We start from the raw sequence: 27,942 nt of genomic DNA, 5'->3' as shown, positions 1-27,942 counted from the left end.
CTCTAATTGCTGTTAATTCCATTCCCAACTTTTATTTGCATTTTTTATATCTTCCATTTGTCTCTCAAATCATATTAATTTTTCTGTCTGCATTCTTGACATATGGAGTACATATACAATAGTTGCTTTAATGCCCTTGTCTGCTAATTTAATCTCTTTATCAATCTGGATCTATTTCTCTTGACTGACTTTTACCCTGGTTTTGGGTCAAGCTGTCTTGACTTTTGGCATGTCTTGAAATTTTGATTGCATGCCAGGCATGACAAAATTTGTCTTGAGAACTGAGTTTTTATTTTTATTTTTTGAAGGATTTTCCTTAAAGAGTGTTGTGCTTTATTCTGGCAGGCAGTTAAGTTACTGAGGATCAGTTAAATAATTTTGAGTCCTCTTCCAAAGGTTTTTAAAAGTGTGACTAGAGTAACCTTTACCTAAGAACTCTGACAAATACCCGACCTTTCTCAATATCCAGCATATTCAGTGAGGCCTCTTCACTCTGGCTAGTGGGAACATGAATGGCTACTGGTCGTCTTTTTCTTTGTTTTTTAATATATTTTCATTGATTTCAGAGAGGAAAGGAGAGGGAGAGAGAAATAGAAACATCAATGATGAGAGAATCATTGATTAGCTGCCTCCTTCATGCCCCATACTGGGGATCGAGGCTGCAACCCAGGCATGTGCCCTGACCAGGAATCGAACTGTGACCTCCTGTTCACAGGTCGACCCTCAACCACTGAGCCACACTGGCCATCTGACTCCTGGTCTTAAGTGAGCTCTTGAACTCCTTCAGTTTTTAGATAATTGGTAAGTGCACTTTCCCCCAAATTGTAGAGTTTCACCCTATTATGTGCACAGTGATATCCAGCCAAGACTGGAGGAGATTCCATGTACATTTCTGGAGCTCCTTTTCATAACACCCTCATATCTAGCACTCTGCTTACAATCCTAGTCACCTTAGTCTTCTGAACTATGGTTTCCTACACTCCTTGAGAGCAATGGCTTAGTTTGGGGTTTCCCACTCCATGCTGGGATGTGGAAATGTCTCGAGGCACAAAGCCAGAGTGATCAGAGGGCACATGAAGTTTATTTCCCTTTCCTCAGGGATCATAGTCCTAAGAAGCGCTGTTGGCCAATGTCTGGAATATAGTGTTTTATTATATTTTACCAATCTTTTCTAGTTGTGTACAGTTGGATGAGAGTGTACTCCCAGACCTCTTAATTTCTTTATGGCAGGAAGAGGAAATTCCCCAGACACAATGTACCTTCTTTCAACTTTGCCTCAATATTCGACTGGAGTGCAGAATAAATGCTGCTGATGGCGAGGCTGTCTCACAAATGCAAACTCTATTTATTCTTGGACTTCCTCCCTCCATCACTCCTACCCTTTGTTCTCAGAAACCTTTATCCCAGACTTACCACTGAACTCTTGAAATCAATATAGTGACCTCCTAAATTACAATTTAGTTAGTGCGAAGATTATACTCCCAAATTAAGCCAACTTAAATAGAAAACTCACTTCAAAACTGCCTCCAAGACAATTTATAACAATGTTTTGGGAAAATCATCTTCTAATATAAAAATTCTAAAATTAATGATGACCATAATACAAAACTAATATGTACACAGTGGTAAAGTGGTGATGAGGGACATTTGTGCTTCCCTGGAATTGCCAACTAGAGTTCATGGTTCAGGATAAAATGTCAAGTGTCCCACCTTTTCAGTGAAATGCCTTCTTCTTTTCTTTTCTTTTTTTTTTTTTAAGGTTTCTTTTAAAAAATATGTTTTTATTTATTTTTAGAGAAAGAGGAAGGGAGAGGGATAGAGAGATAGAAACATCAATGAGAGAAACATCATCAATTGGCTGCCTCCTGCATGTCCCCCACCAGGGAGTCTAGCCTGCAATCTGGGCATGTGCCCTGACCTGGAATCCAACCAGCGACTTCTTGGTTCCTGGGTCAAAGCTCAAAGGCTGAGCCACACCAGCCCGCAGTGAAATGCCTTCTTGATGCCAGTCGCATACTATGATATTTACTAGCAAAAGGCATCCAGCAGAACCAGTGTCTTAAGCCCCAATCCTTTATAGAATAAAGGACACAGTTGAGGGGTGGGGGCAAGGATATTAGACCTTTGAAAGAAGGTTCATGAAGTATTAACAATGCCTTTTCCCTCTCTGTCCCTTGATGGAGAGCCTGGGAAGCAGGCAACAGGGAAATTTCTATCTGTTCCAAACTCTTCTGTTGAAATCTGTGTTTCCCAAGTTCCCTCCACTCCCCGGGATGAACTGTGGGGATGGGGTTGTGTGCCACTGAGCTGAGAGAGCATTTGGTGTTGCTGTTGATGGAGCTGTAAGAGCGAGTGCCCCAAGGCAGCCTGTGTTTCCACTCTTGGCTTGGAAAGGCTTCATGGGGCATGCCATGGAGGGTAGCCGGGGCTTGCCAGAAGCAGAGACTTTTGGATGTATTGCTTATTGCCTTGGTAATAGGGGAAAAGATGACAGGGGAACTGTGGCTGGGACCTTGAGGAGCTCCCTAAAGAACTAACAATTTCATCCCCAGGGCCAACGCTTGATCCCAGCCCCTCTGTATTGGACTTAGAGGCAGAGAAAGGATTCGCCAGCTCTGATGCCATTTGCTATGTGAGCATAGGTCATTCTCCTCTCCCCCTGGCACAAGGAAGAGAGGGAAGGGAGAAGGAGTTTTGACAGTTTGGATTTTAAAAAGCACAGGAATAAATATTAAGCCTGAATGGGATGAAGAAATAATATGCCTGGACTGCACAGGAGGTAGGGTGTTGAGCCCAGAACATTTAGTGCTCCTTAAAAATGAATGGATTTCATTCTTGCACACATCTATGTTGAGACTATTCAATTGAACTTATGAATATGCTTGTGTATATATGCAAAACTAGACATAGCATTTTAAAAAGCTTTTATGTTGTGTTTGATTTTATACGCTTGCAAAATTCCCTTGAGAGACTTTTACTACATGGATTGTTTTGACTGAGGTATTAAAAACATATTTTCCATAAAGCTTGGGCATCTCTCTTCCTGGCAAGTCTCTCTATAACAAGCAAAGGCGTTTGTCATTACTCCAAAATCCCTTGAGTTGTGCTGGAAATTAGGGTCATCTGCCTCAAACATTTTGTTGCTTAGTTGATGAGTAGGCATGAAAGCACCCAAATGTTTTGAATGTTTCCATGGGACTTCATTAATGATCCTCAGCACTTCCATTTCAATAAATCAGATGAGATAAGATGAGTTTGATTAACTTGGATCAGCTTGTCAGCACTGGATAATTGGTTTGGCTTAATGAGGTACAACAGTGTTGGCCACTGAATTATTAGAAAGTCACAAATATGAATTTTAGATAATATCATGTGGCTATTACTTTATTTTTTAGCATAATAAAAGAATAGCTCACATAAATATGTAAAAATGCTTAATGATAACATATGTGTCAGTTTTCTGTATTACCACAAACTTAGTGGCTTAAAACTCATATTTATTACCTAATAGCTCTGGAGGTTAAAAGTCTTAAAATCAAGGTGTCAGTAGGGTGGAATTACTTTTGAGGGTGTAGGTGAGAATCAATTTCTGTGTCTTTTTTGAGTTTCTAGTGTCTACACAAATTCTTTGGCTGTGGCCCCTTCCTTATACCATTTCAATCTCTGCTACCATTGTCATATTTTTTTCTCTCATTGTGACCTTCCTGCCTCCCTCTTAGAAGAACATGTGTAATTACATTGGATGCACTGGATGATCTAGTCTAGTGTAAACCCCACATCTCAAAATCCTTAACTTCATCACTCCTGAAGTCCCTTTTGCTATGAAAGGTAATATTCAAAGGCTTTGGTGATTAGGACATGGGCATCGTTGTGGAGGGGGAACTACTACCACACCATATTAACTAAAAAAAAAAAGAGGTGAGAAATAGTATGATCTCCTGCATCCCTGAAATGCTGAACTCAAACAGTTAATTTCTGATCATGATTTCCTGTCTATTACCCTCATTTCCTTGATACATCTATTTTTTCAACCTTACTGAGACTGTCAATTTCTGGGTCATTTTGTTGTGCTCCAATGTTGATCTCCTTTCTTTCCTCCTCAGTTCCAGACCCCATGATTCATCTTTCTCACCACACTTGACACTCACTGGCTTGTTCTTTTATGGCACTTATTCTTCTAAACCAAACTTTCAACTTCCTTACTCTTCCTGGTCTGTTGAGACCTCTGGGAGGAAATCTCTGAATTGTCCTTGTTATCACCAAGGTAAATTCATGATCTTCAACATCTCTGGCCACCAGTGCCACCGAGAAAACCTTCTGTGTTTTCAGTCTATGCTGCCCTCAGGCTGTATTACAAATTCCAACCCATTATCTGTTCTCTCACTCTCTTCAGTCAATTCTTTGAGGCGAAAATTTTAGTCATCAAAAAGCAGTCCCTGAATTTTGTTCTTTGTCCTGCAAACCACTTCCAAGGACACTTGTTTCTTTCTCCTTCCTTCCTATAACTGGGTAGGGGGTGGGGAATGTTCCCATCCAAGGCTAAGCCAGAATTTTCACCAACCAGGAATTTTCACATTTGATTCATATTATGCTCATAGCTTTTGTTCTCTAGATATAAGTTCTATTTTTGAAATAGTATTCTGTAATTGCTATCTCTTCTTTAGCATCCACTAATATCAATAACTCCTCAATGATCTGGAATATAGATTCTGTTCCAACAATTACATTGAAATAACCCTTGACATACATACAGACAAATCCAAAGTCCAGTTCATCATGAAACCCCATCCCAGCCTAGTTCTCCAGGTTTCTTATATAAGGTAATTGTGCTATCATTGTCTTAAACACATCTTAGATGTTTTGTCTCAATTATTGCACACAATGTCAGTTACCAGACCTGTAGATTCAAGTTCCTCACACACACACACACACACACACACACACACACACACACGCATATTATTCAAATATCTCATATATATTCTAAATGGTATTCAATTTCCTAATATATACAGTGCACATAAATATCACATACTTTTTCCATATCTTTATTATAGGATCAGATATTTATGTATATTCTTTTATACCTTTTTGAAACATTTCATTATTTAATCTACCTGAAAGTTTATATATAGTGTGTGTGTGTGTGTGTGTGTGTGTGTGGTTTAAGGGAGCAATCTAGTTTTTTATTTTTTACCAAGTAATTATTCATTTGCACCACTCATCTAATTATTTATTATGCCCTTACTGATCTATATAATAAATGCCACCTTTATTATCCTCCTATATAATAAAGAGCTAATATGCTAATGGTTGTCACATGATCAGCAGGAGGCTGCGTGCGTGGGTGCGCGGGGCTGTGTGCTAGGAGAGGCTTGCTTGGGTGGGTGGGGACTTGAAGCTGCCTCCTTCCGGACAAAGCCACAGCGGTTGCCTGAGGCTCAGACAAGCTGTGGATGGTGGCTGCCTCTGCCCAGGGCTGGCCCCAGGCTCAGGCAAGCCACCAGTGATGGCTGCTGCTGCTCAGGGCCTGAGGCTCAGGCAACGAGGCCAGGCGGAGGCTCAGGCAAACCACAGTGGCTGCGAGGGCCAAAAATCAGGCAGCCATGAGGCTGGCAGTGGCAGCAGCAGAGGCATGATGGGGGCATCACCTTCCCCTGATCGGCCATGGGGCGTGGGCCTAAGCCATCAGTGGGACATCCTCTGAGGGCTCCTGGACTGTGAGAGGGGGCAGGCTGGGCTGCGAGACCCCCCACCACCCCCAGGGAACGAATTTTCATGCACCGAGCCTCTAGTTTACTATATAGGTTGGCCGGCAGGGGCGAGGGGCCGCAGGAGGTTGGCTGGCCATGGGAGGTTGGCTGTGGGGGATACAGGGTGGGAAAAAAGTAGGTTTACAGTTGTGAGTATATGAAACACATAGTTTATTTTGTATTACTTTTGCCCCTCCTACACACACACACACACACACACACACACACACACACACACACACACATACTAGGCCTGTTTCTGGGTTTGCTTTCTATTTTTGTCGATTTTTCTCTCTATTCTTGAGCCATACCACACTATTTTAATTATTTCATTTTTATAACGTTTTAATAGCATAGTATGCTTTAATTACTCATCCTCTTCAAGATTTTCCTGTTATTTTCACTTGCCTATTTTTCTGCTACATTAAAAACAAAATAAAAATGACCCACCACGAGAAAACCCAACCAAACCCCAAACGTGATCACATAATTGTATTTCAAACAGTAGTAAGGCATAAATTCAAATTGCTATACTGTAAATTGAATCAGCTTTATATCTAAAGCACCCAGGTGTCAACTTCTTTAGGTGTCAGTTTGGTGGGCAAAGTGAGAAAGTGTTATTTGCTGGAGGCGATGGAGAGTCACAGGTTCTCAGAGGAATTGTCCCAGAGACTCCTTACAAATATTCCACTCATTGAGGTTTCCACTTCTGAGAGTCATCTGGAAAAATGGTTTCCTTTTAAATGGTGGTTTTGCCCCTTTCCTGTTATTTTTTAACCACATTTTTCTTTTTCATTAATAACATCCATTCTATAGTTACATAAAACTTTTTTTTTTTAAACCTAAAACTTTTCCTGTCCAGGTCAAAATATAACTTACCTGGTGCTAGACCTAACATTCCCAAACACATCAGAACAATAACAAGAATAGTGTAGTGGATATCTTACTTCTGACCTTGAAAGGAAATGCCTTTGGTTTTTGAGATGACTATTCCTTCTCATGATATGGGATGTTTTCATATTACTGATGGTATTATCAGATATAAATGTTAAAAGTTTTCAAATGCCTTACAGCAACAGTGGAATCATATAATTTTTTTTCCTTTTGTGCACTGAGACAAGGTTTTTAATAAAAATCCTAGTATTAAGTCATCCTTGAATTTTTATTTATTTTTCATTTTTTAATTCTTTTGTTAATCCTTACCCAAGGATATTTTCCCATTAGTTTTTAGGGCAAGTGGAAGAGAGAGGGAAAGACAGAGAGAAACATTGTTGTGAGAGAAACACATTGATTGGTTCCTCCCTTCACGTGCCCTGACCAGGGCCTGATCTGGGGAGGAGCCTGCAACTCAGGTATGTGCCCTTGACAGAACCCTTTGGTCCATAGGCTGATGCTCTATCCACTGAGCCAAACCAGCTAGGACCATCCGTGAATTTTTAGAATAAACCTTTTTTAGTTTTGAAAAATTATTTGTGTACTGTTGGGTTGATGTTGCCAGCATTTTAGTGAAAGCAAGTGAAATTTTTTTCTTTGCTATGTTGGCTTTGTTTTGAGGGTTATATTAACTTTGAAAAATAATTGGGGAAGTGTTTCATCATTCTGTAATTTTGGAACATTTTGAATAATATGAGAATTGTTACTAGAAAGTTTTCAAGAACTTGCTCATAAAACTCTCTGGATCCAACTCCTCTTTTGGAGATAGCTAATTGAACATTTAAAAATATCTTCCATAAATATAAGTCCGTTTCAGCTTCCTAATTCTTATTGAATTCATTTTCCTTGAAAATTGTGCATTTCTCCAGGCCCTAAGAATTTATTGCCATAGAGCTATAAAATATATTTTCATAGTTTAAAATTTGCTTCACATCTGTGCTTATATTTGTCTTTTTCTCTTTGTCTTTCTTTTCAGTTAACATATCAGTAGTTTGCATATTTTAATTATATTTATATAGATGAGATATTATAATAATCAATATATCAATCCCACTCTTGTTTTTCTACTGCTTTACATAGTTTCTGCTTTTGTTTTTATTAGTTCCTTCATTATATTTCTCTAAGATTTATTTTTATACTTTCTACTCCATATTCTGCATTAATATTACTTAAAAATAATTATGGTCAAGCATTTTGTAAATTAACTTTTTTTCCAAAAAATTTTTCTTTTTTGGATTTATCAGAAAGATACACATTATTACAATCAGCAAATGATAAAACCAGGTTCAGTAAGCCCATTTTCAACAGGTAACAGAAACAAAGTAAGAAAGGAGACACGATGTTGTTAGGGTTTGAGATGTACCATGCAGACATCAGACGAGGGATTGCTTGGTCTTTATTAAAATTATAGTTTGCATTTAGGAAACAGTTCACAAGATTAAACCGTGAGATACAAAAACATTCATGGATTTGACTAAGTTGATGTACTTTTCGCTCCCATTGCCAGTTTGAGGCAACTGTGACATTATTGCAATAGGGGTCACCCACCGCATTTCCTCCAGGCTTACACTGGGACCGGGGTTCCTTTTTCCAGCCACCTGTAGGACAAATACTCGAATGCCTTGCTTTACATCTGCTCCTTTGATTTTCACAAATTTCTCAACAAGAAACACAACAGTATTTTATTCTTAATGGTATTACAATTGCACAAATTAAAATCCAATGAGCAATTTTAGTTTTAGAAACTAGAAGAGGGGGAAAATGTTATCATCAATCATGAATTTGGAAAGAGTTCTTTAACAAACCAGGAGGAGTTATTTTGGAAACAACTGTATTCTATTCTTATGTAGTATATTTCTCTATAAAAGGTGTCCTCCCTTGGGCTGGGAGGTGGGGGTACATTCCACCGAGTTCTAAGAGTTCCGTGAGGCTTCCTCTCCTGTACTGCCAATGCCCCAGGGGAAATGGGGTTAATGAGTCTTCATGGCGGCTCAGTCCAGCTCTTCCTTGTACTCTTCGATCTCATTCCAATTTAGGCTTCTCTTTCTCTTCTTCCATACCTAAAACATAGGCAAAGTACTTTATTTGAACATCAGATTAAACTATGAGCAGCTTTGCCAAGCTGCTTTAAAAAAAAAACCACACCTCTCCTCTCTCCACTTCTCGTCCACCCTCCAGCACTCACCCCTTTTCTCCAGTTGAGAAGGAAACTCATTTACTGCTTTCTCCAGAAACTTTCTCAGTGACCTCTCTCACCACCCCTTTCCCTCAAATCAAGACAAAACATCTCTGGGACACACCCAGTCCTTGTGGCTTCTGGGAGTGAGGAACTCAAGTTAGTTCTTGACTCATGGAGTTTGCTCAGAAACCCCAACCAGACTGCTTTGTAAGGAGCTTGTAGCGATAGGAGGTGCTGCTGATAGTTTCAAACAGACCTTCTTCATTTTGATTTTATTCCTGTTCCTTCCCAAGACACGAACTCTAGGTGGTTAAAAGTCAAGCAATATATACAGTGCTAAGCTCATTGGGAGCTTGTCAGCCACAAGAACTGTTTATTTTCATACCCATCTGTACTTAAACTCAAGTTCTCCCTCTCTTCAACCCAAGCTTCATAGACTGTTTTTTTTCTTTTAAATTTTTATTTATTTTTATTAAAAAAAATCTTTATTGTTTGAAGTATTACATATGTTTCCCCCCCCTCCCCCCCCACTGAACTCTTCTAGCCCATCCCCGCCCTAGGCCTTCACCACCCTATTGTCTGTGTCCCAGGGTCCTGCATATCGGCATACAAGTTCTTTGATCTCTTCCCACCCATCCACCCTCCTCCACCTTCCCTCTGAGATTCCACAGTCTGATCCGTGCTTCCATGTCTCTGGATTTATTTTGTTCATTAGATTTTACATATGATTGAGATCATGTGATACTTGTCTTTCTCTGACTGGCTTATTTCGCTTAGCATAATACTGTCCAGGTCCCTCCATGCTGTCTCAAAGGGTAAGAGATCCTTCTTTTTTATTGCTGCTAGACTATGTTTTTCTTCCTGAGAGACTCATATGGACCAGACCGGTAAGATCTCTGTCTATTGTCTATATAGTGAATAGCTAATGGTGTTTCATTTTTCTAGAGATGAAAACGTTCAAGTCATTCTTATGAATCAAAGTTAACCCTGGCAAATGCTTCCCACTTATTTTCTAGATAAAGATTTTTCTTCTGATACTAAATTCTCAGAGAATTTTTGCTGGAACAAAATAACCCCAAATGTTGTCGTGGAGGGTTTGTTGGTGTTCTTTCATAAACTGCAAGCTCTCTGAGGGCAGAGCCTTTACCTGCTTTATTCCAGATTATATTCCTAGAACATAACACCGTGTCTGCCTCCTAGTAGGGGCACAGTTCATCTTTACTGAGCCAATTAATAAACAGTAAACATAGAGGAGGTCTCAGCAGGCTGGACTGGAGGGAAAGCAGAACAAAATATGGAACTTCCAATATAAAAAATCATAAGCCTAACTGCAGAGGGTCACCATGATAGGGCTTCATTAGGAAAGAACCCTCCACCCCGGCTCCTAGTATGTATTTTGTGGGTTCAGGGCGGCAGCAGTAGAATGTGGACAACATGCTCTGAACAGGTGTCCTTAGATATTCTTTTAGGTTTGGTTTTCATGACTAAGGAACTGGCAGGGATCTGTACCACTTTTTCCAAAGTAATTTTCAGAATCATATTAAGGAAAACTTCAAATCCAGGAGTCAGGACATCTGAAGGGAGGAGGAGTAGGGTTGGGGGTGAGCAGGCAATGGCTTAGTTGTTGGGTAACCAAGGCAAAGGCAGAAAAACACTACACAGATTCCATTCAAACAACGCACATGACTTGGGTTCCCACTTCATCCCTGTGGAGAAACTATCAGGAGCTAACTGCTTGCTTTTCTTTTTCAAGTCTGTTTCCTCCTAAGTGTTTTCCTGCAGATGGGTTGACTTGGCAGCAAGAGTGGAATCTTCAAAAGCAGGGGTGGAGAACAGGGGGTGTTCACTGACCCAGACAGGGAAAATGGCTCCCCACCTACTTTCGTTTGGCAGCTTGGAGGTAGAGGGAAAAATTAGACAGCTGTAAATAATATTTGGAAGAACCAGAGGTATAATTTCCACACAAACAGTTGAAAAAAACCTGTCACAGAGCTGAGGCAGGAGGTGCTTTCGGGAACACAGAGGAAGAGCTGATTGACACCGAGAGACTCAGCCACCTGTGATTCCCCCAGACTGGGAGAGGGGATCAACTAGAGGGCAGCACTGGGACACTGCAGGCCTGGGTGGGACATGAGCTGGATGGGCAGCTGGGGGAGAAGAAAGGTGGATGTTTCTGTCACATAGGCCTGGCTCTGGCCTCCTTTGTCCTTTGGTCTGCTTTCTCTGTCCTCACCCCAACCTTTCACCATTCGACACTTTCATTTCTGGTTGTATGAAGTTTGACTTTAACAACACTTACGCATTGGAATTGAAATATTCTTTTTTTGGTAAATATATATTTTTATTGATTTCAGAGAGGAAGGGAGAGGGAGAAAGAGAGATAGAAACATCAATGATGAAAAAGAATCATTGATTGGCTGCCCCCTACTGGGGATCGAGCCTGCAACCAGGGCATGTACCCTTGACCAGAATCGAACTCAGTACCCTTCAGTCCACAGCTGATGCTCTATCCACTGAGCCAAACCAGCTAGGGCAGAATTGAATTATTCTTAAAGTATAGAAATATTTCAGCTGTTGTAGGTTGAATTGTGTCCCCCACCAAATTCATCGGTTGAAGCCCTTCCCAATGCCCAGGACCTTGAAGTGTGAGAGCAGGCCAAGGATGTGGCTGGACAACTGTTTGCTAAAGAGATTAGGCAGATGACCTGTGGATCCAATTAATCATCTCAGCAGAGCCGGGAAAGACCTGTGGGGGACCCTCTGTCTGATGATTTGGACCCCCCATGGATTACATGGGAGGCCAAAGGGGTTCTGAAAAATTTGTACCAGCAGAAACACTGCCAGCATAGATGAACAGGCAGGACGAAATGCAGGAGGAACGACTCCAAAGGCATTTCATGGGCTGGATCCTTCTTGGCTCCAGAGGGGAGGGCTGCTGCCCAGGGCCAAGGATGCAGGGCCACAGCCCCCTCCTGGTGAGTCCCAAGGACAGAACATTCAGCCAAAGAGGATTATTCTCAAGCCTTAAAATCGAATGGAATTTGCCCTGCTAGCTTTTCGACTTGGTTAGGAACCATGACCCTTTTTTACCCTGTGATTTCTTTCTTTTGGAAAGGAAGTGAATATTCTATGCTTGTCCAGCCATTGCATTTTGGAAGCAGATAACTTTCTGTCTGGTTTCACAGGTTTATAACTGGAGAGCAATTTTTTCAATTTTGCTTCAGGATGAATCATTCCCCCAGTTTTACTCTTGTGTGATTTAGATAATATTTAAGGTGAGATTTAGGACTTAAGAGTTGAGTCTGAAAAGACTTGGGGGGCTATTGGGAATGCATTTTGTGTGAATAAAGGACATGAATTTGGGGGGAGGCTGAAGGCAGAATGTTATGGGTTAAATTGTATCTCTCCAAATTAACTCCCAGTACTTTAGAATGTGACTGTATTTGGTTCTTTACCAAGTTATAATGAAGTCACTGGTGTGGGCCTTAATCAAATATGACCGATGTCTTTATAAAAATAAATCTGGAGACAGCCTCACACATAAGTGAGAACTCCATGTGAACACGAAATGGCCACCTTCAAGCAAAGTAGAGAGGCCTGGGACATTACTTCCCTCAGAGTCCCCAGAAGGAACCAACCCTCCAATACCATGATTTTGGACTTCTGGCACCCAGAATTGTGAGACATGACATCTCTATTGTTAAAGTCTTCCAGTTATTGGTACTTCATTGTAGCAGCCCTAGCAAGCTAACATAATATCCACAAAGCCACATGGAGTTACTTTCTTTTCAAAAGAGTAAATGATTACCTATTAATTTAGCCTACTTTAAGGGCTCTTTTCATAGTTCCTATCAGGTTGGTCTATATTGTTATTTTAAAAGCTAGGTCCATGGTTCTGAGAGAACTTTCTGAATTCTCATGTGTCTGATTTTCCAATGGTGACATTCTTTTGGTTCACTAGAAATAACACTGGATTGAACATCCGTCAGAAGGAGGTGGCTCTGCACCCACCTTTTTTGGTGGGTTACGTAAGATTTCTGGGCCTCAGTTGACTCTTTATAAAAGGTAAGGGGTGGCTTAGATGATTTTCTAATCTTTTTAGTTTTAAGATTCTATAATAATGTGATTTTATCTCATAGTTGAGGACAACATAGTGCAACCAAGTGAGCCATTAAAATTCATTATGGATAAAAGGAAGGGAGCTGAAATGTGGTATTCCCACTTCTTGGAGGAATTTTGTTTGGGGTGTAAGTAAATATACTCAGGATTGTAATACTGTACTGGATTGAATTTAGTTCATCCTAACAATATGTACACAAACACACATAGGACACACTTCTTCTAAGTGGCAGTTTCAGATTCATCTACCTACCGAACCAGGCAGCTAATGGGACTGCAAAGTGGCCAGGTGAGGATTAGGGAAAATTAGACAGCCATCTAAAGGAGGCAACTGATACTCAACTCCAAACCATTGTTGCCAGAAGAGAACAGTGGGCTCAGTGTTGCCAGATATTAATATATTTGAGAAGATAAAAAATTTGGCCTTTTTGTGAAATCTTCCAATTTTGAAATGTTGGTTCCAAACAATAGTCCCACTATGTAGGCCTAAAAAAGCTTTTTGGCAGTTAAGTTTTGGAGAAGGCCATCAGTTTGTGATACCTCTCAGATATGAAAAAGATGGCCACTTGGCATAAAACATCTGTCCCCATGGAATTATCTAGATGGTCCCATGCAGATAAAATTAACCTTTTGCACTCGGATGTTGAGTGTGACTCGACATGGTTAGCATCAGAATAAAGGAATTGAGAAAAAAGCAAGCGAGTGCAAAGGGTTAATCCCTATACTTGACATGAGTTACAAAATGTTAGTCATCTTTAACTCAAGTTGCTGAAGAGAATGGCATGAATTAAACTGAACAGGTGATTCAACAGACCCTTAGTTTCACTATTAATTTTTAACTTCTCACTCAAAGCTGCTAAAATGCTGTATTATATTAATCTAGATTGGATATTTTTCTTTCTTGCTTTTCAGGCCATATTCTCTTAGAAGTAGTAGAACAATGGCAAATGACCAATAGAATCAAGCCCATCATATACCATATATTGGACATACAGTATTAGCTTAAATTGAATTATGGCCTTTCTCACAAAAACTTAAGAATGTTTACATTTTATTCTTTAAAAAAGTATATTTTTATTGATTTCAGAGAAGAAGGGAGACGGAGAGAGATAGAAACATCAATGATGAGAAAGAATCTTTGATCGGTTGCCTCCTGCACGCCCCCTACTGGGGATCAAGCCCACAACCTGGGCATGTGCCCTGACCGGGAATTGAACCATGACCTCCTGGTTCGTAAATTGACACTCAATCATGGAGCCACACCAGCCAGGCTACATTTTATTTTTAATACATTTTGAAAGTTAGCTAAATATTTTTATAAGTTAATTAGTAGAGAAAGATTACTATTCCCATTGAACAGAAAGGAAAATTATGAAAAGATTAATTTCTGGTCCCTCAAGCAGTGGCCTGAACTGAATAAAATATTTTGATGCTTTTTCTAATAGACCACTTATTAAAATCAAGCCAGCTGCTGAGAAAAGAAACCCTCAAGTTCCTCTGGGCCATTTAACATTGGCTAAGACTTTGACACATACCATCTTAGAAGATCCACACACAAAAGAAGTCCAATTCAGCAACCATGCAATGACTGTTTTATTTGTCTAATTAGGTCACGTTCCTGGCATAGTGTCTGGCACAAAGCAGGGTACTCAATGTCTGCGGAACATAGATCAATTTCTGGTGAGGCCTAGAATGTTGTGATTGGTTCAGAGGAGATGCCCAGAGCTCTCTAAAATCCCCAAGTCATCTTGTCTTTGGATGGATTACATGAGGGCTCAAGTCACTACATATCTGCGCTGCTGCTTTTTTCACCTTCCCATTCTTATGTTATCTTACATACACTTTGGACAGGTTTTGCACAGCTTGGGTAAGATTACGTGCCTTGCCAAGATGGAGGCTCTGCTATAAACAGAAACAAAAGACAAAATCAAAGCGTAGGTTAAAAAACTTTTTGCAGCAATGAAGTATTACCCTTTAGTGCCCGGACTACTTTGCCCTTGAACATGACAGTCACGGGTGAATCACGTGGCCTGGGTTTTCGGTGCTGCCTCGATGTCTAGCAGAATGTTGGTGAGATGTCTCTGAGGCTACTGCATCCATGGAAAGGATGATGTAAAAAGTGGAGATCTGGGTGGCTTCCATCGAGACTGGTTACATGTAATGATTTGTCTACTTCGTTGGGGGTCCTTTAGCGAAGGCAGTACTTATTAATCAGAGTGAACTCCCTAAATTTTTTCCTGTTAACACTACATTTCTCACTATAAAATTTATAGATGTGCTTCTTTTCTCTTAGATTTAGATATTTTACTAGCTAATAAGATAAAGTGAGTAATGAACCTTTCAGGTAACTGTCAGGAGCTCTTAAATTAACATTGTTATTACAAAAAAGTAACTCTTCTTAAGTGATCCCGTGCTACAGAAAAAATTTCCTTTGGTCTCTGCACACACTTTTTAAGACCGAAATTCTCTTGTTTTATACTCCCCTAAACAATACTTACTTCTCTGTGTATCCCAGATATAGCTGTTCAGGGCTTCTCCCAGCAGGTACAGAAAGTTCAAAAAGATGGTTGTAGACCCGAAGAAGATGATTCTGGCTCCCGGGCCAATGTGTTCCAGGAAGGGGTACGCCCACATCCCAGTTACATGATGCACCCAACACACCCTGCAATGGAATTGCAATGGAGACAAAGATAGGACTTATTCTCATGTCAGATTTCAAAGTTGCTGATTTTACCAACAGGACCCCTCCCGCTATTCCAACCATGCTTCAGCAATGCCAGTCACAGCTTTGCTTCTGAGATAGGAACTACCGGAAATGTTGTATTTTCTTTTCTTTTCTTTTTTTTTTTTCACTCTGAACTAATTTTAAACTCACAGAAGAGTAGCAAATATGGTATAGAGAGCTCTAGTATGTCCTTTGCTCAACTTCCCTGCATGGTAACATCTTGTATAACCATGGTAAAACAGAAGCAGTGAACCTTGGTACACAATACTACTGACAGATTTTATTGGAATTTCTGTTTTCCCATTAATGTCCTTTATCTGCTGCATTTGGTGGTCATGACTCCTTACTCTCTTCCAATCTGGCAGTTCCTCAGTTCCTCCTTGTCTTTTCTGACTCTTGAAGGGTTCTAGTCAGGGATTTGAAACTGTTGTTTGTCTAAATACTGTTATACAATCTTCTTAATCTCTTCTTTACATAACCACATCCCATCTATTTTTAAAAATATATCTATTTTTTATTGATTTCAGAGAGGAAGGGAGAGGGAGAGAGAGAGAGAGAAACATCAATGATGAGAGAGAATCACAGATCAGCTGCCTCCTGCATGCCCCCTATTGGGGATCGAGCCCACTAGGTAGATGCCCTTGACTGGTATCGAACCCAGGACCCTTCAGTCTGCAGGCCAACACTCTATCCATTGAGCCAAATCGGCTAGTGAATGATAAAGGTTTTCTTTTTTAAAAAGTTTTTTTGACTTAGTAGGTCATCAAGCCATCTCAGATGCAGAAGTCCTGTTATGTGGGGTTTCACCTGGATTGGTGTGAATGATGCATCTGCGTGTCCCAACAGGATGTGCTTTCACCATTTGTTTCCTTGATATAATCAAGGCTCAGTTTTCTACACAAAAATGACTCATGGATTTGCTCATCTATTTCTGGAGACTTCTTGGTTCTTGGTTGACTTTCAATTTCTATCTCAATCTAAGACCACTGTCTTTTTTTTTTTTTTGTAAATATATATTTTATTGATTTTTTACAGAGAGGAAGGGAGAGGGATAGAGAGTTAGAAACATCGATGAGAGAGAAACATCGATCAGCTGCCTCCTGCACACCTCCTACTGGGGATGTGCCTGCAACCAAGGTACGTGCCCTTGACCAGAATCGAACCTGGGACCTTTCAGTCCGCAGGCCGACGCTCTATCCACTGAGCCAAACTGGTTAGGGCAGGCCACTTTTTCTTGATGCCCAAATAGCTTCTGCTTAATATAATGATGCCTATTTTAATTTTAGTCCCCCAAAATGATAACCATTGTGCGTGTTTGTGTGTGTGCATGTGCACATACATACATATGCACATGTTATAGTATCACAAGACTTCTGGGATGGTCTATTTTATTAAATGTAGCTCCAGTGTCATTCACTTTAACGAGCAATTAAAATGGACATTTATTAATGCCTTCTCCCTGAGTGCTCTGATACACACTAGGGATACAGAAGTAAATGAGACAAAGGTGATTTTTGTCCTCATGCAGTACCATCTAATGAGGAACACAGATATTAAAAAGGAAATAACTAGTGTAGTCAGAATTAAGAAAAGTTTACGTGTCATGGATGTCATGGATGCTCAGAGATAATTTCCTGCTTTTGGGGGGAACTTACACTTACCATCAGTGTTTCTTTCTCTTATGTATTCAATTTCCTTTCAAATCGATTTTTTTTCACAACTGATAAATATGTTCAAATGCCTTTCAGTAAAGCACATCAAAAATTTTTCCATCAACTTCACAAATACTGCTCTCTATCTCTCTTTCTCTTAAAAAACAAGCTTCTCCAGTGAGTCTACACTCATTGGCTCCATATCTACACCTTGCACTAATTCTCCACTCACAACAGTCTGGCTTCTGTTCTTGGTACTCCACTAAAACACACTGGCACCCTAGCCGGGTTGGCTCAGTGGATAGAGTGTCAGCCTACAGACCAAAGTGTCTCGGGTTCAATTCCAGACAAGGGCATGTACCTTGGTTGCAGGCTCCTCCCTAGCCTGGGTCCTGGTTGGGGTCAGTGCAGGAGGCAACCAATTGATGTGTTTCTCTCACATCGATGTTTCTTTTTGTCTTTCCCTCTCTCTTCTACTGTTTCTAAAAACCATTGGAAAAATATCCTTGGGTGAGGATTAACAACAACAAAAAACAAACAAACTAAACAAACAAACAAACAAAAACACTGGCTCTCTGTCATCAGATTATCCCGGTTTTCTTCCTACCTCTGGCACTGTTCTCCTTGGATCTTTTTGTAAGTTCACCCTTCACTATCAAACCATTAAATGCTGAATTTCCTTAAGCTTTGTTTTTAAAACCTTCTTATAGTATGCATTCTCAGTTAATGAGCTTTTTCATGGCACTGCTTCATGTCTACTACCTAGTCACAGATATTTCAAAAATTTATGTCCCCATCCAGATCCCTCCTCTGTTCCAGAACAGTTTATCCAACAGTCATCATCACATCTCATTTTGCACATCATAAAGATACCCCTGTCTTGATATATCTGCAGCCAATGTCATGCTTGTTTCCCTCAAACCTGGTCCTCCTCTGTTGTTCCTTATTCTTTATCCCTGTGAATGGAATTACCTCCATTCAGTTTTGCAACCCAAACCCAGGAGTCATCTTTGTTATTTTCCTCTCTTTCATCACACATCTTCAATCCATAACTTTGTCTTGTCAAGGTTATCTCACACCACACATCTCTCCAATATGTCTATTGCTTACCATCTCCATCACCAGTATTGTAACTTGTATTACAACCATCCATCTCTGTCTAGAGTACTGTCATAGTTTCTAATCTGTTTTCATATCTACTTTTGTCTCCTTCCCATTCATCCCCACATCTGCCAGTTTTAAAACCAGAAATCTGAACACATTATGTCCTTGCCTCAAACATGTCAATGGCCTCCCATTGCTTTTTTGTTAAAGACCCACATTTTTAACAAAGTCTAGAGTGCCCTTCATAGAATGGCTGCTGCCTGATTCATCCCCCCATATCATACCTTGCTTTTGTTACACTGGCTTTCATTTGCTTCCTTGATTTTGCTATTTTCCTTCCTGCCATGTGGATTTTCATTTGCTCCATTTTTTTCTGTCTATGCTGTTAGTTACCTTACCCTTAGACTCATTCAATTATAGTTCTCCTTTATATCTTAGTTCAACTATTATAATGAAGCAGTCATCAGTTAGAAAATTTTCTCTGACCTATTATATTAGATCAGATTTTATAAACTCTTTCAGAACCATAAATCTCTTTTACATTAAAGCTATTTTTTTTATTAGTACTTAAATTTGAATGACATATTTACTTGAATAATATTTATTCCCTTTATAGTATCTAAATATCTTATTGTATTTTAAATACTTACCACAATGCCTGTCACATAGTAGGAGAAAGAATAAATGAATCAAGTTGCATTTAAGCAGTGATAGGAGGAGTAAGAGTTAATTGAACAAAGATGGGAGACAACAACTTTCTAGCCAAATGGAATTGCATGTCAAAAGACCTGAAAACAAGGGAGAGCTCCCAGATATTCAAGAAGAAAACATTTTCTTGAGGTCAAGGGAGAGAGGGCATGAGGGGCAGGCAGACACTACCCTGTGGGTGACTTTTTAAAACATGGTAAGAAATGTAGATTCTATCCTGGTATGGACATCAGGAAGTCTTTGAGGGGTACTGAATAAATGTGAAACAGATCACATGGTCAGGAGAGTGGGTTATTGGATCTTTATGAAGGATAGTTGCAAGCTGGTTGGTTGGCAGCTTAAATTCAACCACAGTGGGAGTTCTTACACCTAGGGCTGTCAAATGCTGTGCTTGGGTTCTCCTTCCCTCACTTCCAGAAAAGCTGGCTGTTAAACATTGGCCAGTAACCCATGGGTTACTAGCTCTTAAAAAAAAAAGTAAGACTATAAGAAAAGTAAGAAAAGTAAGAATAGTAAGAAAAATAAGAAGAAAATAATAGAAAATATCAGAAGGACTTGAATATAATGATGATAAAAATGGTTTTGTGAGATTTCTGTTTCACTTGTGTGTATGTATGTGTCCACACACATGCACCTGCATGCTGGTTGGGTCATGTTGCAAAAGAAGTTTTATATATTTTTTATTCACAGTAAAATAAATTTGAAAGGCAGTGATTTTGGAAATAGAATTAGAACTTAGTGACTGATTGGACTTAGGCAGTTAGGGAACTGAGATGAGTTAAGGATTAATCATAGATTCCTAGCTTGATTAAGTGGGTGGGGAATGCTGCCATTTCCTGAGACAGGGAATGCTGTAAGGCAGCTGGTTTGAGGGGATGATGAGTTCAGTTTGGACATGTTGGGTTTGACGTATCTGTAAGATATCCAAGTGGAGATATATTGAAGGCAGTTACCTGGGTTTGAACTGTAGAGAAAGGACTAATGTGGCAATATATATTGGGTGTGTTGGCAAAAAGATGGTGGCTGAAGCCACCAAAACAGATTGAAATCATCCAGGTAGGATATAAGGTATGAATAAAGTGAGTCCATGAGCGAGCCCTAAAAAAATCATGATTTAAGGGATAGTTTGAGGAAGGTGAGGCTTAAAAGGAAACAAAAAATGTGGATTAGTGACATGCAAGGAAGACAGAAAAATGTGGTGTCTTGATGCCAATGAACAAGTGGTTCAAGGGTAGAGTAGATCACATTTATTAACACTGTAACATTGAGAACTGAGAATAATTAGAAAACAAACTTTGCATCTACAAAGATATTTTTCTGATTTCAAGTGTTATATGTATCATACAAATCTACTTTGGATGCTAAATGGATATAAATGATAAATAGTTAAGTAAAGACAAATTAACATGGTCAAGCTCCGTAGCTCTTTACACCATATGGCCAAATGTCATCCCATCACACAGTTCACAAGTTGTGGAGGTCACTGGAGCCCTCAAGGAGCTGTAGTGAAGGAACATAGCATCCCTCCCTTTCCTGGCTCTGTACCCTTATATATCCTGGATAGACACACATACCTATTTTACTACTGATGACCTGTCAGTTCTCAAGATTATTTTATTTTTTTAAAATATATATTTTTATTGATTTCAGAGAGGAAGGGAGAGGGAGAAGGAGATAGAAATATCAATGATGAGAGAGAATCATCGATTGGCTGCCTCCTGCACGCCCACTGGGGATGAAGCCCACAACCCAGGCATGTGCCCTGACCGGGATTTGAACCGTGACCTCTTGGTTCATAGGTCAAGGCTCAACCACTGAGCCACGCTGGCCAGACAGATTCATTTGTTTTAAAGAAGATCTTAAAATTGCTTTTATTATCACATTTTGGTAAGGAGCGAGGCTATTTGGCAGCTAGGCTATTAAGTCAGAAGACACAACAGATTCAATGCAGTAACAGCTAATAGCTAGTGATACTGAATTCTTGTGACAGGCACTGTTGTAAATATTTTATGAGCAATGCTTTGGGGAAGGTATTAGAGTAATACCATCTTATAGATGAGGACACTGAAGCCCAAGGAGGTTCAGTCGGTGGAGAAGCAGGGATATGAACTCCAGCAGCACAACTCTTAGCATGTATGCCAGGCTCCTCTAATGCTCTGAAGACTAGAATATGATGGATAGGAACAGGGCTCCGGATGGCTTTTAATGTGCTCAGAACCAAAAATAACCTAAGTATAAAATCTCTATGTAAATTTCTCTTTTCCCCCCACTGACTCTAAAAGTAATTCATGCTCATTATGGAAAATGTGTGAAATACAGAAATGTTGCAAGATGCAAGATAAGTCAGTTTTGGTGAAATTTTAATACAAGACTGAGCCTCCTATAAAACTCAGGGATCAGATTTTAAAATTTCCTCAGAGGAGAGGAAAACCACTGCAGGGCTGCAGGGGTAAAGTAATAAACACTTCCTTCAGAGAAGGCACTGACTTACCTCTTACGAAATAATCACATCATTTATGCATTTAGCCTACTGGAATTTACTACGTTCTTTGGCAGGCCCTGAGCATGTGCCTTAGGGTAGAGTGAGATAAGGAATGTGCGTCAGCTTCTCATCCCGTGGGTCTCCGTGTGCCTTCCATGGCACCTCCAACCTGATGCTTCTGAAGGACTTTTCAAGAGCATTTGACTCTTGGCTCAAATGCTGATTTTAGAGCTGGCCCTCTCTTTAGATCTAATCCTCTCATTTTAGGGCCATTCTATAGGCCCCTTGGACCATTTTCTGAGTACTAATTGCATGAAGACTGGTTCCTGTTACATTTTCGAAAACCTAGCATTCTGTTGGAGCTTTCTGGAATTCAGGTACTCATTCATTTATTCAACAGACATTTCTTGAGCCTCTACTTTGTGCCAGATGGGGCAAGCAACAGTGGGGATGCAGAGGCGTGCCCTTGAGGAGATTATGGTGCAGAGCAGCTGCCCAGGTTTCCACTGAAAAGACTGTAGGTCCCGGGGAATATGATAAAGGATGTCTGCCTAGGTGGAAACAGGGCTCTGGGAACAGCACCCAGAAAACTCCTCTTGGTGATGTGTGTGATAGTGCTAGGGAATTAACGCATCAACTCACAGGCAAATACAAATGGAGGGGTCCCATAGGAAGCAGTGTGGAAATACCCTCTAGCTCAATTACAGATTGAATTAGAAGTTTTACAGATAGAATTATATGATCCTTCACTTACTGTGGGTTTAATGGAGTATTCCTCAAGGCAACCTTTTAAGGCATAATCATAATTTAAGATTTATCAAAGTCTTTCCAATTTTCTCATTGAAGCTGATCCAAATTTACAGAGCCTGGGATGTATCTATACATCAGGCTGGCTTTATGGGTGTGCATTCCAAGCAGTCACTTGTGGCCCAGTGCTCAGAAAGGCCCCACACTTAGTTTAATGCTCTGCTGTCACTGTCTTGCAATTCTTAATAATTTTTTAACAAGGAGCTCCACATTTTTAGTTTGCACTGGGCCCCACAAATTATGTCTATGTAACTGTGTCATCTATACTTTGGATCAACTTCCAGTTCGTCCACTTAGTAATAGGTCACCTTGGACATTATTTAACTTCTTGAACCTCAGTTTCCCTTTTAATAAAGGGGTATGAACTGCCTATCTTAAAGATGTATTCATCCATTAATGTAAAGTTCTTAGCACCATCAATTTAGGTTAGATAAAAACAAAAACAAAACACAAGCAAACAAAACAAAACAAAACACCTTTCCACCGCTGTTCCTAGTGCAGAAATATATTTTTTCTGTACTTCTCACATGAAGATGTTTTCAAGGTTACAAGTCTCTCCACCCATCCCTGGGGAAAGAGGCAAATTGTGCGTGCCTCCCAGACTGAATTCCTGTAGTGAGGTAATGAGGGAATGTGTTTTCTTCCTGATTCTCAATCATCAATATCAGAGTAATTTATCCACACAGGCAGGCCAATAATTTGCTTCAGAATATTTTCCTCCAACACATGTCCTGGCACATGCCTAAACTGATTTTAAATGATTTGTTTCCTTTGAGTCCCACTTTCTACAGCCTACCTGGTCTTATGGTGATGTTTCCCTGGAGAGGATTCAGTTCGAATTTCTCTTAATAAAATTCATACTGGTCTTGCCTAACTTTAATCATTTGGACCTTCTCAAAGCATATAGGTGCCAAACATCAAGTTGACACATCAAACATTGTAGGGAACATGTGTTCTTTCTGGAGGGAATGGGGAGTGTAGTCAGCGAGGGACTAATGGCCCAAGCAAATTATCAGGGCTGGCTTTGGTGGTGAGAAACCCATGCGTTCATTCTTCTAGTTTTGGAAGGAGGGTGTGGGGGGAGGAACATCCTAAATCCTGCAACAGAAATCATAATTTCCATATTTTTCAGAAATGATCTGTAGTGTTTCTTTAGCACATTTTGTGCTTCTCTTTCTTCTAGCAGAATCTTATTTTTAGGATTACAAACAATGTTCCGGTTATCCCTGCCATGATGACATCTTTCTTGATCCTGCGACCTCCTTGGACTACCGATCTTTCTCTCTCTAATTGCCAACCGTCTTTAATAAATAGCAAACTTCCCAGACATTTCTTGAGCTCCTGCTTTGTGGCAGTGCTCAGCGTCTCTGTATTATTTGTCACTACTGTCTTCTGTGTGCTGCTTCCACAACTGATAAATGTTTCTTTTATTTTTTAATTCAACAAAAGTATATCAGTGCCTAGAATGTGGCAAACCCATGAATGTAGCAGTATATGAAGTAGATGTGGTCTCTACCCTTGTGACAGGGTTCCCAGGCTAACAGTAATACAGACATTAGCTGACACACTACTATTATGCCTTGACTGGTCGAGGAATGGTCGAGTCAATTACTTTTTTTTCCAAGTTGAGTTGTAATGTTTGTTTTTTAAATGTCATTTTAATTTTTATCAGAATCAAACCATCTAAAAGCTCTAGAAAGCTCATAACCCCCCCCCCCCCCCCCAGAAATTCCTGTCCCATCCACTGCAGCTCTTGCTCTCTTTCCCAGGCCTTGTCCTGCTCTCTAGGGGAAGCCACCTTCAACAATTTCAGTTGTTTCTTCTCGCTTTTACACCCATATTTCTTAAAAGTGGCCATATATTCCTCCCTCCCTCCCTCCCTCCCTCCCTCCCTCCCTCCCTCCCTCCCTCCCTCCCTTCCTTCCTTCCTTCCTTCCTTCCTTCCTTCCTTCCTTCCTTCCTTCCTTCCTTCCTTCCTTCCTTCCTTCCCTGAGGATATTTTTTCCATTGCTTTTTAGATAGAGTGGAAGAGAGAGGGAAAGAGAAAGAAACATAGATGTGAGAGAAACACATGGATTAGTTGCCTCCTGCATGTGCCCAACCAGGGCCTGGGCCAGGGAGGAGCCTGCAACTGAGGTATGTACCCTTGACTGGAATTGAACTCAGGACCTTTGGGTCCATAGGATGATGCTCTATCCACTGAGTCAAATGGGCTAGCACCATATATTGCTATTTCTTGATTCATAATTTTTAGATATTATCTTAAGATTTTCTAATATGAAAGATGTTACGATCTCTCCCCTCTTTTTCCCCTATATTTTATCTACAAAATACATTTAGATGATATTTTGGGGTCCAAGTTAGTTTTCAGTATTTTTGTTCTTATGCTTTTTGTGTTTTATCTAAAAGCTCTGCCAAACCCAAATTTCATGTGTTTTCTTCTGGAAGTTTATAGTACTGAGTTTTACATTTAGGTTTATGATATATTTTGAGTTACTTTTTGTGAAAGGTGTAAATTTTGTGTCTAGATCCAGTTTTTTTTCATATAGATTTCTAATTGTTCCAGCATAATTTGTTGAAAAGATACCCTTTCTTCATTTTATTACCTTTCCTCCTTAGTTAAATATCAGTTGATTACATTTATGTGAATCTATTTCTGGGCTCTCTCTATTCTATTCCATTGATGGTTGTATTTATTCTTTTGCCAAGACTACAGTGTCTTGATTACTGGTGCTTTATAGTAAGTCTTGAAGTCAGGTAGTGTCAGTTCTCCAATTTTCTCTTCTTCAATATTGAGTTGGCTATTCTGGGTCTTTTGCTTTTCAGCATAAGTTTTAGAATCAGTTTGCCAATATCCACAAAATAATTTGCTGAGATTTTGATTAGGCTTGTATAAAATTCATAGATCAAGCTGGTAAGAAGTGACATCTTAACAATATTGGGTCTTTCTATCCATGAACATAGACTGTCTACTCACTTACTTACATATTATTTCTTTCATTAGTTTTATAGTTTTTGCATGTAGACCTTGTACATATTTTGTTAGATTTATATCTAAGTATTTCATTTTTTGATGCTATTAAAAATGGTATTGTTTCTAATTATAAATACAATTTGTTTATTGCTAATATATAGAAAAGCAATTGGTTTTTGCATGTTAACCTTGTATACAGTGACTAATTAATTCTAGGAGTGTTTTTGTAAATTTTTGGGGTTGTCTACATTTCAGCTGTGAACAAAGACAGTTTTATTCTTTCCTCTTAATTTATATATACCTTTTACTTTCTTTGCTTGTCTGATTGCACTAACTCGGAGTTCCTATACAATATTAAATAGGAGTGGTGAGAGGGGACATCTTTGCTTTGTTCCCAATTTTAAAGAGAAACTATCCAGTTTGCCATGATATTATTTGTTCTGAAATGCGTATTGTTTGAAATAAATCTAGCTATACCAGCTTTATTTTTATTAGTATTAGCATGTTATATCTTTCTCCATCTCTTTACTCTTAGCCTATCTATGTCTTAATATTTAAAGTGATATTCTTGAAGGCAACACATATTCGGGTATTGTTTTTTAAATGTACTATGATAATCTTTGCCTTTTAATTGCTGTATTTAGATAATTCACATTTAAAGTGATTATTGACAAAGTAGATTGATTACTACCCTGTTTGTATTTTTTATTTATTGCACTTGTTTTTTTTCTTTCCCCTCTTTTATATTTTCTCTGGTTTTAATTAAGTATTTTCATGCTTCTCATTTTCTCTTCTCTCTTAAAAATATCAATTATACTTCTTTTTAAAAACTTTTATAGTGTTCCCCTAGAGTTGCAATACAAATTTACAATAAATCTAAATCCACTTTCAAATATCCTCTATAAGTAAATAGTGTTCCCCTGCCTTCACCTCCATTCCCCACGCCCCCTGCTCCCGGCTTCTTTCAAGATATTGCCTTTGGTATTCTACAGCTTGAATATGACATTTGTACATTTTTTGGCACTTATCCTGCTTCTGGACTCTGAACTTCCTGACTCTGGAGCTGTGGTTTGGTGTCATCAATTTTGGAAAATTCTTGGCCATTATTACTTCAAGTATTTCTTCTGCTCTGTTTTCTCTTCTCCTCTGGTATTCCAATTTTGTATATGTTACACCTTTTAATCTTGCTCCACAGTTCTTGGATATTCTGTTCCATCTTTTTCATTTATTCCCCTCTTGCTGTTCAGTCTGAGAAGTTTCTATTAAACATTGTTAAGCTCACTGATTCGGTCCTTGGCTGTGTCCAGTCTACTGGTGACCCCATCAAAGGCATTCTTTATTTCTGTTAGTGTTTTGATTTGTAGCCTTTCTTTTTTATTTGTTTTTAGAGTGTCTAACTTTCTGATTATAATATTCCTGTTTTTACATGTTGTCTACTTTTACCACAAGAGCCCTTAACATATTAATTGTAGTTATTTTAAATTTCTTATCTAATAATTTCAAAATCTATGCTATATCTGGTTCTGATACTTGTCTCTTTATACTCTTTATAGCCATAAAGAGTATAAAGAGACAAGTATCATGCTTTGTAATTTTGTTGTTGTTGTTGAAAGTCAGGCCTGATATCTCTGGAATGAGAAATTGAGAGAAACAGAACTTTAGTGTGTTACTCTGCCTTGTAAGTGGCTGTGTTTAATGTTGCTATAGCCACAGGTGCCAGAAGCTTCTAGTTCCTTTAGTTTCCTTGTTTTTCTCTCCCCTTTGTCTTTGAGTTTCCCTAAGAACTCCTTGTTAAATAGAGTTTGCATCTTGTAACTCTTTCAGTTGTAATCCACTTTTATGTTGGAGCCCTGTTGATGTGGTGGTAAGTGGGATGGGGATGTGCTCTATAATAATTTGGTTAAATCCAAGTCTTTTAGTGGGCCTGTGTTACTGGTTTGCGAGAAAGGAAAGCTAGAGGGGGCTAGGGTTGGGTCATTGCCCTTCCTTTGGGTCTACAAGGCTCTGGTAAAGTCTTTTCCCCTTTAAAGAAGCCCTCTGTTGTTGAGAATGCTCTGGGTGTATTTCAAAATGGTTACTTTTATACTCTCCATGCCAGAAACACAAAGGTTTTTCTTGGCTTTTCATCATTGCTCTCATTCATCTTTGAGTCTCTATCAGCTAGCACAGCCAATACAGAGTAATTACTGTATATATATGCAGTATAGATAAATCAGTGAATAAAGGTAAGTCCAGAAAGAAGATGGTTTAGAACAAAAACCTCAATACTGGTGACTACATTCAAAATGCAGGGTAATATTTTAAATTTTACATCCATTAAACAGAGGCAAAAATGTTGGTTTTTGCTAATTTTAAAAATGGGAAAGCAGTGGTGCTTTGCACACTGCAGAGACAACTGAAGGCCTTCCTTCTTCCAGAAGAGTGTCTGGCTCACTGTTCTGTTTCTGGAAGCGGAGCAGGATTCTATCAGGCTGGCTCCTGGGGCTCTGCCTCACTCCTTCCCACT

The 27,942-nt window shown here is 39.4% G+C and overlaps 1 protein-coding gene across 2 annotated transcripts in view; it reads right to left on the bottom strand.

Annotated features, from left to right (window-relative positions):
* Positions 1 to 8,059: 8,059 nt before the first annotated feature.
* The window catches only part of AIG1 (androgen induced 1), a 194,746-nt gene continuing 174,863 nt past the window's right edge, over positions 8,060 to 27,942 (bottom strand). Inside the window, exons 5-6 of one of the 2 annotated variants that reach the window (XM_079781300.1) lie at positions 15,483 to 15,646; positions 8,060 to 8,746 (exon numbers count right to left, since the gene is read on the bottom strand). In XM_079781300.1, the coding sequence (XP_079637426.1) occupies positions 8,709 to 8,746; positions 15,483 to 15,646 (202 nt within the window). In that variant the 3' untranslated portion in view covers positions 8,060 to 8,708. Of the gene's footprint in view, positions 8,747 to 14,000; positions 15,171 to 15,482; positions 15,647 to 27,942 lie in introns of those variants that run through there. The other variant, XM_079781301.1, reaches the window with a different exon arrangement.

This window comes from Cnephaeus nilssonii (genome assembly GCF_951640355.1).
Source record: "Cnephaeus nilssonii genome assembly, chromosome: 9".
In the NCBI taxonomy this organism is placed as follows: Eukaryota; Metazoa; Chordata; class Mammalia; order Chiroptera; family Vespertilionidae; genus Cnephaeus; species Cnephaeus nilssonii.
The sequence above is the reverse complement of the archived record's forward strand: the minus strand, read 5'-3'. Positions and strand labels throughout refer to the sequence as shown.